This window comes from Pempheris klunzingeri, chromosome 5, assembly GCF_042242105.1.
Source record: "Pempheris klunzingeri isolate RE-2024b chromosome 5, fPemKlu1.hap1, whole genome shotgun sequence".
NCBI lineage: Eukaryota > Metazoa > Chordata > Actinopteri > Acropomatiformes > Pempheridae > Pempheris > Pempheris klunzingeri.
Window position 1 is genome coordinate 23,561,458 of NC_092016.1, and position 16,487 is coordinate 23,577,944.

General features: G+C 44.9%; 1 protein-coding gene across 1 annotated transcript; it reads left to right on the plus strand.

Moving 5' to 3' along the window:
* Nucleotides 1-303: 303 nt before the first annotated feature.
* On the plus strand, nucleotides 304-16,101 carry slc7a5 (solute carrier family 7 member 5). The gene is made up of 10 exons (XM_070830251.1): nucleotides 304-1,038; nucleotides 3,325-3,450; nucleotides 9,407-9,512; nucleotides 9,692-9,736; nucleotides 9,836-9,959; nucleotides 10,692-10,795; nucleotides 11,004-11,100; nucleotides 11,276-11,425; nucleotides 13,560-13,737; nucleotides 13,848-16,101. Exons 1-10 carry the CDS (start codon nucleotides 438-440, stop codon nucleotides 13,901-13,903), a joined length of 1,587 nt encoding a protein of 528 aa, XP_070686352.1. The 5' UTR covers nucleotides 304-437; the 3' UTR covers nucleotides 13,904-16,101.
* Nucleotides 16,102-16,487: the final 386 nt, after the last annotated feature.

Below are 16,487 nucleotides of genomic sequence, written 5' to 3' on the forward strand. Positions count from 1 at the left end.
TCCTGTGCTGTCTTACTTTCCTTGTTGATGTTTTTCTAAGCGGAGATGATGCCGCGTGGGGTCCCGATCAGAGAGGAGGAGGAGGAGGAGGAGGAGGAGGAGGCGCGCTGGAGAGGAGCAGTGCCGCCTTCCGCCGCCAGAGGGCGGAAAAGACCAGACAGACGCAGCATTAGTGAGGGGACGCCGAGCAGAAAGCAGGGGCTGGCCTCGACGGAGGAGGGAACATCATGCCAAACCCAATAGTTTCTTTGTACGCGAACAGAGTAGAGAGAGGAGAAGGCACGCTGCTCTGACTCAGACCAGCAGACACACCGAGCAGTCCTCGTGGCTGAGTCCGGCTGGCATCAGACCGCGCACCGGACAGACACACTGACAGAGAAGACGGGAAGCTTTGTGTCCCCCGAGTGAGGAAGAAGAAAGAGGAGACCAGACCAACCATGTCGGGGTTGAAGAAGAGAAACTCAAATTCCTCGGCAGACAGAGAGGAGGACAAGCAGGTCACGGAGAGGATGCTGAGCCCGACCAGCGGCGGGGAAAAGGGGGACTCCGGCCAGGTCGGAGCACCCGGAAGCGACGCCAAGAGCCCCAACAACAACAACGCCGTCGGAGGAGAGGCGGGGGAGGACGGGGTCGCCCTGAAGAGGACCATCACCCTGATGAACGGCGTGGCCATCATCGTGGGGACCATCATAGGCTCGGGCATCTTCGTGACTCCGACCGGCGTGGTGAAGGAGACCGGCTCCGTGGGTCTGTCCCTGGTCGTGTGGGCGGTGTGCGGGGTGTTCTCCACGGTGGGAGCCCTCTGCTACGCGGAGCTGGGGACCACCATCACCAAGTCCGGCGGGGACTATGCCTACATCCTGGAGGTGTACGGCTCCCTGCCGGCTTTCCTCAAACTCTGGATCGAGTTGCTCATCATCCGGCCGTCCTCGCAGTACATCGTCGCCTACGTTTTCGCCACCTACCTCCTGAAGCCCCTGTTCCCCGTGTGCCCGGTGCCGGAGAACGGCGCCAAGATCGTGGCCTGCCTCTGCATCCGTGAGTATCCGAGCCGAGCCGAGCCGAGCCATGCTGCCAGGGATGATGCAACTTTAGGCGTTGTTTGATTGAGCTAAACACTTACCGTCTGTGTGTGTGTGTGTGTGTGTGTGTGTGTGCGCGTGTGTGCGTGTGTGTGTGTTTATGGTACACACACCTGTGTGGCTGAAGGCACACAGACAGACCGGTGAGGTGACCCACTGACTCCACCATCACACACACACACACACACACACACACACACACACACACACACACACACACACACACACACACACACACACACGACATGATGCGGGGCACGTGTGACGCCAGTGACAGAGACACGCGCGCATATAAACAGTGGTCCACGCGCTCATCGGTGGTGAAAAATGCCGCGTTATTACATCAGCTAGTCGTCACGGTGTGACCCCCCCCAGGGACAATGTATGGTAATTTATTTTCTGTACACATTTACATATTCACACCAGATATTTGGTCCTGACTTAGTTCTCTTCACTTTTCTAATTATTTTACTGACTGTGTCATTTCTAAACTGGGAAGCTGCTAAGTAGCAAGAGTTATTAAGCTAATGCTAATATTTTGACTAGTTTTCTTAATTTGACAGAACAGAAAGGCCACAGTTGAATAAATGTGTTTTAAAATTTGAATAAATGCAATTAAATGCAATTTAGTGGAGCCACTTAATAAATTAATTTTATGATTTAATAATTAAATCCCATAAATGATTTGTTAGACACATGCTGTAGTTACCATACTGCATCTTTCTCAGCTCAACATTTGGGGCTAGCTGTGTGTAAGTGGAATATTTATGGTAATAATTAAAAAAAAAAAGGAATTTATCATTAATCATGTGTTGTATGGGTAAGTTATTAACATGCAGAAATGATGAGAATTGGACTGAATGTGATGAACAGCTGGATCCATGTTTTTTAGCCTGCAGCTTCAAAGTTCAGCGTTCAGATGAAAACACTGGTCACTTATAGTGAGTTTCACAAGCGTGTGTTTTGTGCCTTGTTTTGTATGGATTATTAGCTGCTTCAGCCTATTAGCACCAATCTCTGCTTGTGCATGTTTTCATCGACCACCACACACACCAGGCATGCCCCCTTTCACCTCACACACTGCATCACTATCTGAATACATGATTACACATGACATTGAGCATGCGTGTGTGTGTGTGTGTGTGTGTGTGTGTGTGAGTGTGTGAGTGTGTGAGTGTGTGTGTGTGTGTGTGTGTGTGTGTGTGTTGCCAGCTAGTAACCCTAGTGCCTAATCTTCAGATTGACTGAAGGCTAAATCCTGACTGAGACCACATGACAAAGCCGTGAACCAAGAGGCTCACTTATTTGTGTGTGTGTGTGTGTGTGTGTGTGTGTGTGTGTGTGTGTGTGTGTGTGTGTGTGTGTGTGTGTGTGTGTGTGTGTGTGTGTGTGTGTGTGTGTGTGTGTGTGTGTGTGTGTGTGTGTGTGTGTGTGTGTGTGTGTGTGTGTGCATGTGCATGCCTTTGGTGTACGCAGTGGTCAGGGTCACTGTGGGGTTGCGAGCCAAATCTCCACACACACACACACACACGGAGCTCCATAGGTCTATTTTCGTGCAAGTTATTGTTCCGTTTGACCCGTTTCTGTGGGAATGGAGATCAGTGTGTTTCTGCGTGCGTAAGTGTGTGCATACATGTACACACATATATACCCAAGTATAAGTCTGTAGAGTGTGTGTGCCCGTCTGTGTGAGTTTGTCTGTGTGTGAGCAAGTGTGTATCCAGCGCCCTACTGTACTCAGGCTCCCTCTCTTTGTCTTGGTCTCTATAACACAGGGCCTCATTGTGCTCTGTCTTGTCTTTCTGTTGTGGCCCGACCTGATTTAGGAGCTTTGGAGGACCTGCTGCTTTAGTTAATCACTTTGAATGGGGTCCAGGGTTAGGGGCCGCTTCAACAGTGAGTTTGTGAGTGTGTGTGCGGGAGGGTTTGCTAACCAGCACTGCACATGTGTGGGTAAAAGGAAATAGAAGTAAATCACCTCAAAATTTGAATCAAATCAAATTTGAGCAGAAAATTAAACGCAGTTAAACACTGTTTTTAACATCAAATACACCTACAGAAAAGTCAGTTCTTCTTGTACCCAATATGAAAACCTGAGTGAAGACGCTGTGGGTGGTGTGTGGTGTAATGCAATGTGTACATTTGGTTGATGCAACCAGGGGATCACACCAATGAGCTGCTTTATAAGAATCCCGCCACTTAATCTCTCTCTCTGTCTCTCTGTGTCTCTCTCTCTCTGCAGTCGTGCTGACCTTTGTGAACTGCTACAGTGTGAAGGCAGCCACCAGAGTGCAGGACTTCTTTGCGGCGGCAAAGCTCCTGGCGCTTGGACTCATCATCATCATCGGCTTCGTCAGGATTGGCCAAGGTACTTTGCCCAAGCACAAACACCTACCTGCACGCGTTGCGGTCTGTGCCTCGTGCATTCACACAGGAAGTGGTTTTTGATTTGACTCGACCTCCTCCTCCTTGAATTTATGTAATCAAAGACATCTATTTCTCATCGATAGAGAATTGATTAATTTGTTTGCATGTTTCATTTATGAAGCTACTTTAGCCATGACAATAACAATAATCTCATATACAAAACACAATTGCTCTAAAGTTAGAAAGAAAGAAAAATAAATCCTGAAATCCAAGACAAACTGGATTTAACTGAGCAGATTTGGTGTAATCCAGGAGGTTACGGTGGCACTTTTTCCTCAGTTTGAACTCATGTCACCCCAAACTTATGTTGCACCGCTTCTGACACCGCATCTAATCAAATTCCAGCATTGTAATCCAGTTCTGGCCAAAGTGGATGTCAACACGGCCCATTCTTTCTGTTTCATGCGAGCGGCGAATCTGTGGCTGCAGGAGTAGTTGGTGTTTAGCTTCTTGGAGTCGCGCCGAAGCCTCATTAAGGCCACAGGATGTGAAGTGTAGCCAGAGACGGGAGGACGGCACAGAGAAACCAGACAATGGCTCCTAAGTGGAACATGGCTCCTTTTTATTTGAAAGCCTACTAATTAGTTACAAGACATCTGAGTCACACAAACACTGCAACAGTGTGTTTGAACAATTGTTTGTCCCATTCACTATTAAGGTTTGCTGAAGACGGTATATTAACATGGATAACACAGACAGGAAGTGAGCTCAGGGAATCAAACTCTGCCCCCTAGAGGAGGGCAGTAACACTCTCAACCTGGACTTCGGGGTTCATTGGGTTCATGTCACAGAAATCAGACTATGGTTTGCAGTCCTAAATATTGAAGGTGGCATAACACCTCTCTGCTTCCTTTCCAATGACTTCTACCAGGTAACTACAGGCTCATATCCCCCCTGCTGCCTGTGAGTGTTTGCTGCCAAGCCCTGTTGTGCTCCTATGGCTGGCTCTCTTCCTGTCTGCAGCGAAGCTGTCGGCTGCTGTTCTCCTCCAGGGGAGACACAGAGGCAAAATAGAAATCAGCGGCACTTTAGATCGCAGTGAATCAGCGCTGTGGTGGGAGAAGAAAATCAGAGGGGAAACCTATAAAAAGTGAAGCCAACAAGCATGCGTGTTGAATGTGAATGAGTCGGTGGAAGGCACAGGCCAAGTCAGTCTTGCAGTATGAATGTAATCTCAAATAATGCTGTAGAGTAGCAGGGTCTCGTTCGACCGACTTTTACAAAACAATTTGTTTTAAGATGCCTTTGGAAAATGTCGACATAAGGGAAACAAGTGAAATGTCACTGAGTTTCAGCTGAAGTGGAGCTCACACAGACTGATTGTGGAGAGCAGCTGACTGCACCAGTAGCCAGTCCGTTCTCTCCAGCTGTGTGTATTCTCCGTTTGGAGCACTGAGCCCTCACTGACCTCTTCCCCCTTTGACCCCACACCTGACGTTAACCACGGCCAAGGTGTAAGGTTCACCTTTGAAAGTCAGTCTCAGTTGAACTCGAACTGCAACGCCAGACATACAGTTTAAAGCTTGAAGCATCTAAAACAATCTGCATATTTGTCCACATTCAAAAGAATTAAAAAAAATGACACCTTTGGGTTTCTTTAAAACCGTTAAATAAGATTTAAAAGTCCTTCTTAGCTTAAAATGGTTTGTGAATTATGCAGAATAGAGCCAATACAATCAGGTATTTTTTCAGCTTCATCACACACGCTCTTGTAGTGGGTGAAACACACTGCCTGTTTGTGCAGAGGCCACAGGTCACAGGTCTCAGATCAGCTGACCGGTGGGCAAACAGGACCTCAACAGTGACTAGAATTGTTCAGAGGCCGACCAGAGAGCGATGGAGCCGAGGGAGGAGGTTAGAGAGCAGGGAGACGGGGATGAAAGAGAGGGAGGGACCGAGTGAGGGAGAGTGAGGTTTGCATTGCATAGGGAGAAACAAAGGGGGGTCTCTGGAAGCTTGTTTTTGTAGCAGAAGGCCCAGAGACTGCAGATAAAACAGCTTTTAGATATACCTGCTTCAACATATGCAGGGAGCATTGTCTCATATAATGAACAATAACATTTTGATAGATGCAGCTTTGATGAAAAAGGTTTGTTTCTTTAGAGAGACAAAGTGACTGATGTTAGACAGACAGACCTATAAAAGGGTGTGTGGATGTAATGATAGTAAACAAGCTCGAAGTAGTCTAAGTGTAATTCAGCACTGTAAAACATGTGGTGTACAGCTGTTTAAGTTGGTAATTGGAATCACATGGAGAGCTGAAATAATGATCTTCATCTTATATAGCCTCCTAAAATTAATGCTACACATAAACAGTAATGTCCTGGACACGATTAAAGTATTTAACCAAAACAAACAGTACCATTTAGTTATTTAAAACCCTTAAATGTACGTCATTGTCAAGAGCCTTAACAAACTTTCACAATTTCACAAAAAAGCCACTGTCACAATAAAGCAAATAAACTTTCAATCCTTCATTTTTCGAAATGGGTGCCTGAAATTCACATCCCTGCCTGCCCCAAATCTGTACGCGGACCCCAGTCCTGGTGTATCAATCACACCCAAATAACGAGTATGAGTCTGAGTGATCCTCCTCCTGGTCTTTCTTTGGTGGAAGCACAAACTGCATCTCCCTTTCATTCTTTGAGTAATCTTAATCTATATAAGTGCAACTCCTGCCTTTATGATGCCTATTTAGGTGTGTGTCTTAGGAATTATCCTACTCATTTGTAATGCTAGCTCTCTACCAAGTGCTATTTCACAAGCGAACTTTTCTAAATTCTTCATTTACTTCTTAATCTGATGGCATCCTTTAATCTTGAACACCAATCTTTTCCATCCCAGTGCCTATAATAACAGTTTACCTGAGACACTTGAGATTATCTAGATTTAGACATTAGACAGTGGCTGTGATTATGTCAACAAACTCACCTGCCGCTCTGCCTACAGGCCAAGCTCACTGGGTGCTGCAGCGCCCTCTGGCTGCTGCTTGGCAGCTGGAGTGGAGATCAGTCAGTGCTTCATGTGTGTTTTAGACTACAATATTGTTTCACCAGCCATGTGATCAAGAAAAGAAATGAGAAATAGAGAGTTTTTTTTTTAGAAAAACAACAAGAAGTAACATTCCCACTTTACAGAGGCACTCTGTAAATTGCAGGCATTAAAAGAAAAGAGCTGATTTGATCCTAATAACAGCAGCGAAGAAGGAATCCTTGTATGAGCATGTCAGTGTAACCACTCGGTCTCTCAGTTTGCATTATCATGCAGAGATAGAGTCGTTTCATCTATGTCCATGGTGATGAGAGTTTGTTAAAGATAGGCCAAACAGACACCACACACTCTGCTCATCTTAACTTATCCTAAACTTGTATGTGTGTGTGTGTTCATGCAGCTCTGCGGCTCATGAGGTTTGAGTCTGCTTGTGTCTCAGATTAGAGGCCGGTGTAATCTGATAAGCCACAGTAAACCCCTGCCTTCTCATTCTGACACCTGGCTGCACTGTTTGGACGTGAAACACTCACAGACGCTGATCTCTTATGACCGGCCGCGTACACTTTCCTCTGATTTACCTCACTGTCATCTTGTCCCAGTCTGTCTGCGATGCCGGGGTTTCCCTCTCACCTTCTTAATACTGATCCGTCTAATACAACCATGGTTGGTTAGATATAACACACACACACAGTTATACTTGCACATGTTCATGTAAAAGCCACGTAAGGTCGACATCTGAAGGTTTTCCACCTGCACAGCTCTCCCTGAGGTGTTCTTGAATAAAAGGTGTGTGTTTGAGCAGTGGGAGGGTTCCACTGCAGACTTCTTAGCAAATAGTCTGCACAACATGGAGAACTCCATTCATGTCAGTATTAAGAGCAGGGCTGATCCATGTAGTGCCTCTTACAACTGAATGTTTACTGAGTCACTGGCAAGTGATTAGCCTGTTTACTGTAGGCTTACTATTAGACTGAGGTTACTCCAACTAAACCTAAAGTTTCCTATCTGAATCCACTATGTATGGCCAATATGTCTACTGATACGACTTCTTTTCTTTAGAAAGTGTGGATCAGGGCAATGGCAATGAGAGTGGTATTGATACTCTTATTTAATTCTTGGAAAGAAAGTGAATAGGTGTATTTCTCAAAATGTTGAACTATTTCCTGCTTTGTAAAATGAGAGGGTAGCGTTCCAAACCAATGAGCTCCGAGTGAATACAGCTTGTGACTCCATTTAATGTCTTAATTCTTCTATCTCTAATCTTAAACCTAATTTAAAGTCACAAACTAGAGACAGGATGTTTTTCATTCAATCTTATGTATGGTATGTGAGCAGCTTCCTGTGTGTGTGTGTGGTACATGCATATTTCATTCTTTGTGTGTGTGTGTGTGTGTGTGTTTCACCTTCAGTGCCTGGCACTGGTATCATGTGACCAGCTGATCACGGCTCTGAGTGTTTCCTGACCGGCGTGGTGGAAACTAATGAGGGAGTAACAGAAGAAGGGATAAAGCTGTCCACTGTGGATTGTAAAGGTATTGGTGGAGGACACATCTGTTTTGGTCCTCTCACATAAAGGTTCCTCACATCACAAAATAAAGGCTGGGCAGAACAGGGTCAAAGATGGAGGAGTAAGAGCAGGAGTCAAAGATGCTTCAAGCTTCATCACCATCAGATGCTCTAAAGTTTGGGGGCAAATCAGGCGTCCCTGAGCTGTGAGGTGAGCCTGGGTGGTGTGCATCTGTGTGTAAAGAGGTGGGCAGCCTGAGATGTATGATAGTCCCTCCTCTACAGATACATACATCAGACTGGGGAAACAGCTGTGATGTTAAAACAAACATTTTTGGGGACACAGAAACAAAAAAATGACTTTCCAAGTGTTCCAATAGACGACTCAACAGGTGAAATTTCAGCATAAAAAGTTAAAAATGTTGATATGTGAACCAAACCTGTCAAACCTGCTGTTACAGCGCATACAGGAATAAGACATTTTACAAGAAAATGATCTGCAGATCAACTGATAATTAAACCAACCGTAGATTTAAGGATGGTGTTTAAAGCCCAAATGATGCTGGATTCTTTTTAGGTTCAGGCTGATACACATATTTAAGGATTTTAATAACATGAAGAAGAACATTAGCCAAAATGTAACAACTCGCTCCTCTTAAAGACTCTTTTTCTTAAGGAATCTTAACTTCTCAGGTCAGGCAGGTTAGCAGGGCGGTCACACATCTGTCTGTCTGTTAGTCACATAGACAGGGATTGGGCATTTCCCACACTGCACTGTGGCTTAGGGCTAACCCTCCCAGTACCAACACTGCCCCGGGGCTGTTGGTTTAGCAACCGTCGCTGTGTCTGAGAATGTGTGTGCGTGTTTGTGGGGAGCATCTCGGTCAGGAATGTGACACAGACCCCCTCAAACCAGCAGCAATGGTTTGTCATAAATCCTCGCCACAACTGATGAATTTAAATAAAAAAGTAATACCCTCCCATCCCTCAGCTACCGTTGCCCTGCCCTTGAGCAAGACAATAAAACACAACCCCCCCCCCTTCACCCCCCGTCCATCTCTCCCTTGTCGTAGCCCGCTTTGTTTGGGTGTTGTTTGATCCGTTCATGCCTCGGGTCGATCCAGAGAGCCGTGCCACAGTCTGGGTCAGATATTGGTCTTAAGTCCATTCCATTCTGCCGCCCTTCACTGATCCGCACACTGAGACACACTTAAGCTGAATGTTGGTCCTGTTGTGTGTTACTGCATGTTGGGCGAACACACTTCATTTATTTCATTTATTGTTCCATGTTACAGGTTCGTCAGACCGACTGCTGAACTCACCTGCAGAGCAACAATGCAGACAGATGGATTTGGGCTTTTTTTGTCTTAACCCAGTTGTTTCTCCTTGTTCTTCTCCAGGTGGTACCGACGGTCTTCTTCCAGAAAATTCCTTCAAGGGGTCCAATTATGAGTTCGGCAACATCGGCCTGGCGCTCTACAGCGGTCTGTTTGCCTACGGTGGCTGGTGAGTTAACACATCAACCTGCCTGGTCATTATCCAGTTTCCTTTCTTGTCTGTTCACAGTAAAAAAAATGCCATATTTGACTAAATAAAGTAGATTATTTTGTGTTTTTTTTATGCAGTTGAGGGAAAAATCTGTTGGACTATCCATCTTATCTTATTGTTGCCTCTTTTGTTTGCAGGAACTATTTGAATTTTGTCACTGAGGAAATGATTGAGCCTTACAAGTGAGTACTCTTGTGATAAAATACAGACTTGTTTAGGTGACTCATAATCTGTGGCTGTAATCTTGGCTGTAACTAACAATGTCTGTGTATCTTCCTCAGAAACCTACCTCTTGCCATCATCATCTCTCTGCCCATAGTGACAGTAGTGTATGTCCTGACCAACCTGGCTTATTTCACCACCCTCTCTCCTGAGGACATGCTCAACTCAGAGGCTGTGGCCGTGGTGAGTGCACTGGTTTGAGCTACTACTACTTTGAGCTCCTGAATGTGTTCCTGAAGTATCACTGATCAGTCGCCTAAATGATAGCTTTTTGGTTTCCCTTTGGAGATGCTCTGATATACTAATATATAAAATCATTAGACTATCCCACCACAGAATAAAGGCCTGGTCACACCAGCATTGAAAATGACCACATTTCACAATGGTCAGTATATTTCAGTGGAATTGCCAGAAGTGAAGCCACAGAATTTTTTGTGTCAATTTCAACTTCCGTCAATTCCACTGACCAATAGCAAGCTGCCTGAATAGCGCTGGTCTTTGAGGGAGCTAATAAGATGGAGAACACTGGACGCTATTATAGCTCACTACACCTTCCACTTTTATTTGACCTCCTGTGTAGGAGTATAAACAAAGGAGCAGTAGTTTGAGACTGGACAGGAGTCGGTGGTATTTTTGAATAAACTTTTGAATAAACTGTGTGAGCTTATTGTTAGCTACAGTAAATACCAGCAGTTTTCTTCTGTCCTCAGTAACTCTTCGTCAATTAGTATGATGTACAATCCTGAGAACAAAATGCCAGAAAAACACTGAACAGAGAAAACTGAAGCTCAGAGAGCTGTGTACCGCGAACGGCTGTTAATGAGCTTGGCTTTGCCACTTTCTGACGTGAATGGACCTCCTTAGCTTCTTGACTTTTAATAACACTCCTGTACTGTGTGTGTGTGTGTCCTGCAGGACTTTGGTAACCACTACCTGGGTCCAATGGCATGGATCATCCCTGTGTTTGTGGGTCTGTCCTGCTTCGGATCAGTCAACGGCTCTCTGTTCACATCATCCAGGTAAAACACACACTTACACACACACACACCGAGTGGAAAACATGCCCAGAAACATTTAAAGCACATGTAGACTGGTAGATGTGAGCAGGTTCGTTTGTACTTGAACACCCAGAGTCTTGTCATGGGTACAAAATGCATTAATTGGAATCACTTATCTGTTCGTACTCAGTATCACGTGTCAGTATCCACGTCTCTCCTCCTCTTTCAGGTTATTCTTCGTCGGCTCCAGGGAGGGTCACCTTCCCAGTCTGCTGTCAATGATCCACCCCACCCTGCTGACCCCACTGCCCTCACTTATATTCACTGTATGTGTGCTTGTTTTCTAATTCACTGTACAATAAAACACTGATATCATCCACTGTGAATTAAGCAAATCTGAATGAGTCTTTGAATGCTTAGTGTGTTTTTGCTGTTGTAATGACATGTTTTTCTGGTTTTCTTACGCTGCACACCTTGTGGCTTCTCTCTGACTCTCTCCAGTGCTTGATGACGCTGCTCTACGCCTTCTCCACCGACATCTTCTCCGTCATAAACTTCTTCAGCTTCTTCAACTGGCTCTGCATCGCCATGGCAATCGTTGGGATGATGTGGCTCCGTTATAAGAAGCCAGAGCTGGAGCGACCGATTAAGGTGAGCCAAACCTGATGCAGTCGGAACATAATAAAAAGCCGCTCGGGTACGTGGATCAGGCTGCTTGTTTTTTTTTTCCCCCAACTTTCTGATGACAATCGTAAGGGAACACGGACAGATGCACGCAGACAGTTGGAGATGAGTGGACGTGAAAAGCCTCACTTGGTCTTTGTCATTGTCAGCTCCTACTTAAGTTAGCTTTGGCAGCAGGAAATGCTTCTTCTTTGTCTCATGCGACCAACAAAGATCCATTCAGCAGAGCTCTGCTGAATAGAGAGCGATCACAGATTAACGGACAGAAGAGAGGCTGGATGCTTGTCAGCTGGTGTTGTGGCCTGCTGGGTAGTACAGTGTGCATACGAGCGTGTGTGTGTGTGTGTGTGTGTGTGTGTAAAAGAGGAAGAGCACTATGCCTCCTGACTAGCTGCAGGACTCCCCAACACACAGAAGACCATTGTGCCATTGTTTCACTTTGCATGTGAGTGTTTGATTCTGTGTGTGTGCGTATCGCTTGTTAGAGCCTGATAGGTGCACTGAAGCTACTCATCCCCTGGCACAACGGTGTGTGTTGGTCAGAGGCAGTCTGTCAGGGCAGTGAAGTGAAATAGGCAGATAGATCTACTGGCCCAGCACTGTGTGTGTGTGTGTGTGTGTGTGTGTGATTGAGTGGTGGGACAGTAGTGGCACTGTCTCTCTGATGACCTCTATCCCTCTCTTTCCCACTCTATTTCTTTCTCCTTTCTTTGTCTGTCGCATTCCTTCTGTCCAACAGATTTGGAGCAGAGCTGCCAGGGACTCGCACAATTACATTCACTAATTAATCTCTCTGATTAAGAGATACTGTACATCAGCAACCTGCGAGATTCATGTCACCTTCAGTTCACATGCCGTCTACGTGGCCTTGTCACCTGAACATACCACTCATTAGTGAATGTTGGGGGCATTAATCTGCTGCTATAATCGCCTCCACTGTTCTGTTCCACCAAATTTTGGATCCTGGCTGCGGGGATTTGCTCCCATTCAGCCACAACCGCATTAGTGAGGTCCAACACTGATGTTGGCTGATAAGGTCTGGCTCGCAGTCTGTGTTCCAGTTTATCTAAAAGGGTGGATTGAATGGGGTTGAAGTAAACTCAGAAACCATCTCTTTATGGACCTGGCATCGAGCGCCAGGGACTTGTCATGGTGACACAGGAAACGGCCCTTCTCAAACTGTGCCCACAGATTTGGACACACACTGTTGTCTAAAATATCAGTGTGTGCTGTAGCATTAGGGTTTACCTCCACTGGAATTAAAAACGTTGGAGCTGAAAACCAGCTCCAGATAGTAGTTGATAAAAGCATATGGACACAATTGATCCACTGTGCGCTACCTGCCCGGCCCCACACTGCAGACAGAGAGGGGTACCGACCAGTTGGTGAAAACAGTGGAGCCTTTACCTGCAAAAGAGACAGATATACCATCGGGAGTCGGTGGAGACTAAAAACTGAGCTAAAAGTAGAATGAATGAATGTTGCACATACATTTATCAGGTGGCCAGAAACATAACTCTGCAGACCTATATTGTTTAACATCATCGCTGAGTCACCGAGGTCTTCTGATTGAAGTTGTACTGTGCCTTAAAACCAAAAGATGATCACACTTTTTAAAGCTACTCAACTTTCAAACCTCTTTCATTGGACTTAAGACCTGTGGACACATTTTAAAAGCAGAAAAGATTTACCTTTGCGTAGTTTAGCATGTTTGTTTTGTTTGTTTGTTCACTAGTGTTCTGTATCTCGAGTTTGTTTAGGACTTTGTGATGTCTACTTTTGAGAGGTGCTAACTAAACTAGCTAGCTAAACTTTAATTACGTTCTTATTTGCAGTCTAGCTTTGAAAAGAGACCGAGACTTGACAGGGTTTTGTTGGGTGGGGTCTGCTTCCTGGCAGAACAGGGTAGGAAACCAGTGTGACCTGCCTCAGTAATAAGGCTGAGTTTTTTTTTTTTTAGAGATAAAATGAAAGATGTACAGTGCATAAAGTGGACGAACGGCTACATGGATCAAACAGTCCTGTACCAAACCCAGTGGTGCCGTGCTGTGGAACTGGTCACTTGTCTGATTGTAAATCTTATGAATGTGGTTATTTTCAGGTGAATATTCTGCTGCCGGTGAGTTTTGTGCTGGCCTGCCTCTTCCTCATCATTGTGTCCTTCTGGAAGACTCCAGTGGAGTGCGGCATTGGCTTCGGCATCATCGCCACCGGAATTCCCATCTACATATTCGGTGTGTTGTGGAAGAACAAACCCAAGTGGCTGCTCCACGGAATCTGTGAGTACAACCTCCTGTCCCTCCTCACGTTTGGGTTTCTGAAACCGTCATTTCTCTTGACATTGTGAATAATCATCACTTGTGTGTGTGTGTGTGTGTGTGTTTCGCAGTCTCGACCACAGCCTGGTGTCAGAAGGTGATGGAGGTGGTGCCTCAGGAGTCCTAAAGGGCCTCGTCCTTCTCCACAGCCAGTGGCCAATCGGGTTGCACCAACAGTGACCTCTGGGCTCTGACATCACAGCTGATGAAGCTTGACCTCTCTTGACCCCTTTCACCTCTCTATCTTTCTCTCTCTCTCACATACACACACACACACACACACCCTGTCTGCAGGGTGCTGATATGGACCTGGTGAAGACGGAAGCGTGCAGACGTTTGAGGCTACCGTGTCTTAGCGGTCCTCAACTATTTTCATTTTGTTCATGATGTTGCTGACATACTTGGGTTGTCATTTGAGTATGGACTATCTTTAGTCACTATCCTTTGTAGGCTGTTGTGCATTATCGTTGTTTTTTACAATGCATTTCAATGAATTGTTTGTCTGTTACTGTTGGTAACGGTGCGGTGAATCACTTCATGTAAACTATCCTCCCTCATCAAAACCCTGTTGTATTTCGTGAGTTGTGCCTTAATGTGGCAGACGGAGGCGTAACTGTCGGCTGTGGCAGTAGTTGTCTGAGGCGGCTGTCAGCTTTGGCACTGACCTGCAAACAGATTTCTTAAGTCTAAAACCTGTGCAACAAGGAGATTTTTTTTTAAAAAAAAGAAAAAAAAACTTGTTCATGAAGAACATGTTCATGAATTGAAACCTTTAGTCCTGCAGTCATTACAATTCTTTAGCGCTTTTAGCTAAAGGTCCTGTGCTGTCGCTCGTCGGTCGACCGTGCGGCATATCAGTCAGTCAGTGGCCGTGACCTGTCAGTGTTGTTCAGTGCTCTCTGTTGACCCAGTGTGGTTTGAAAGTCTATGCTGCTGTAGGATGTGGGTGTTGGGGTGTTGGAGATGTTTCAGTTTTCTCATTTGTACAGTGCTCAGACTCTAAGACAACTGTCTCCCATCACATGTAGGCTGCTGTGTTTTGTTACATGATTTCTAGACATGCAGAGGGATAGTCTGCTTACTTACTGTTATCTCACTGGTCTGGCTAACTAAACCCCTCAGAGAATGGAGGAGGAACTACAAATTAAGTTTTCTGTTAAGTCATGTTTTTGCTTAAAGGTCACTTGTATTACATTTTTATGGCTAACACGTTACACACCGAGCACACTGTGTGCAGTCTACTGATGTCATCACCCAGGATTTCTGGGTAATAGTGTTTAATTGCTAATTGAGGTTGCAGTGCTCTTTGAATAATAATGTGGTCTGATTGACGGAGGTGCATACACCAGTACGGGAAACAGTATTTTGACCATCACTGAGAAGTGGGTCCACAGTCAAAGTATGTGCCGTTTCTCCTGCTGTTGATTATTTTTGGGTCAGTGATCTCATTGTCTCTTTAGGATCGATATCTGAGCCGGTAAAACTCCATCACACTGAGAGCGTTTCAGAGACGAGAGGGAGGGGGGGGACACAGACAGACGTAGCTTAGACGTCTCCTTTTGGACTAACAGGCACTTGTGACATTTACATGTAACTGTTTCTCTGTTCAGTACTTACATTTTCTGTTATTTTCTGTCACATGTTGTTATATTGTTGTGTGTGTGTGTGTGTTTGGCGCTCTTTAATGTAGGTGGGGGTGGAAGGTCAAAGAGGATAACATAATCAGACAGACAACTCTATGCTTCAGTGTATGGAGAAAAATATTGGAGAGGAAATGGAAAGAAGATTTTTTTTATTTTCAAAATATTTTTGAAGTTTTTTTTTTCTTTTTTTAATTCATTTTTTTTTGTGTTGTTGATGTACAGAAGGAGCACATTTTCAATCACAGATGGAACCGCTAGTTTTTATTTTTCATCCTCATATTTTGTTTTTACTTGTCCGCACACAGCAGCAGTTACAAAAAAATGTTAGTGCTGTATTATTAACGTCAACCTTCCTCCTGGCAACGGACCAAAAGCCCACGTTACCGTGGCAGCGTTGTTTCCATAGAGACGGTGTGGCGGCTGTAGAGGCGACAGAGTTGTTGCCATAAAGACGGCAGCAGTGGCTGCAGGAGAGGTTAATGTGTATGTCTTAGACGTAGAGCCTTTTCTAACACTCCACCATCGCACTAAGCCGATGGCAAACTAACCCAAATAGGACTGTAGAAAGTTTATTTATTTATTTTTAGGAAACTTTGTTGTTTGTTGTTATTAGTCCCTCTAATTTGTTTACAGGGCATTTTGTGGAAAGTGCTTTACAAATAAATCTTGAGTTTTTTTTCCACTCTTGTGTTCTGTTGTGTTTGGTTTTGGTCATTTTTTTTGTCTCATTAGCTTTCCTTTATTTCTTGTTTTTACATCACTTATTCAAATGTGGCTAAATACCAGTTATAATCACAGTAAAATGAGCAAAAACCAAAAAATGAAGTACACGGTGATGGCTGTGACCTGGTTTCTTCTCAGTTAAGGCTGCTCTAATCAGTATGTGAAAGAAATCACAAAAATTACAAACCCAACCATTTAGTTCCTCTCAACTCCACACAGCGTTTTAGCATCTTTTAGCTCACTGCTTGCCCTGTCTTGATTTCAGTGGAAAAAGCTGGGATGAACTACAATGCCACCAGTTAGTGACCAGCTGCTGAACAAAGTGGAGCGTTTGGCTGCTAAAAA

What these genes read in the sequence shown, in the direction of transcription:
- slc7a5 (XM_070830251.1), top strand. Translation starts at nt 438, where the DNA reads ATGTCGGGGTTGAAGAAGAGAAACTCAAATTCCTCGGCAGACAGAGAG. An exon ending in CGTGGCCTGCCTCTGCATCC is followed by an intron (nt 1,039 to 3,324) that starts GTGAGTATCCGA and finishes CTCTCTCTGCAG; the next exon opens with TCGTGCTGACCTTTGTGAAC. An exon ending in GTGGCTGCTCCACGGAATCT is followed by an intron (nt 13,738 to 13,847) that starts GTGAGTACAACC and finishes TGTGTTTCGCAG; the next exon opens with TCTCGACCACAGCCTGGTGT.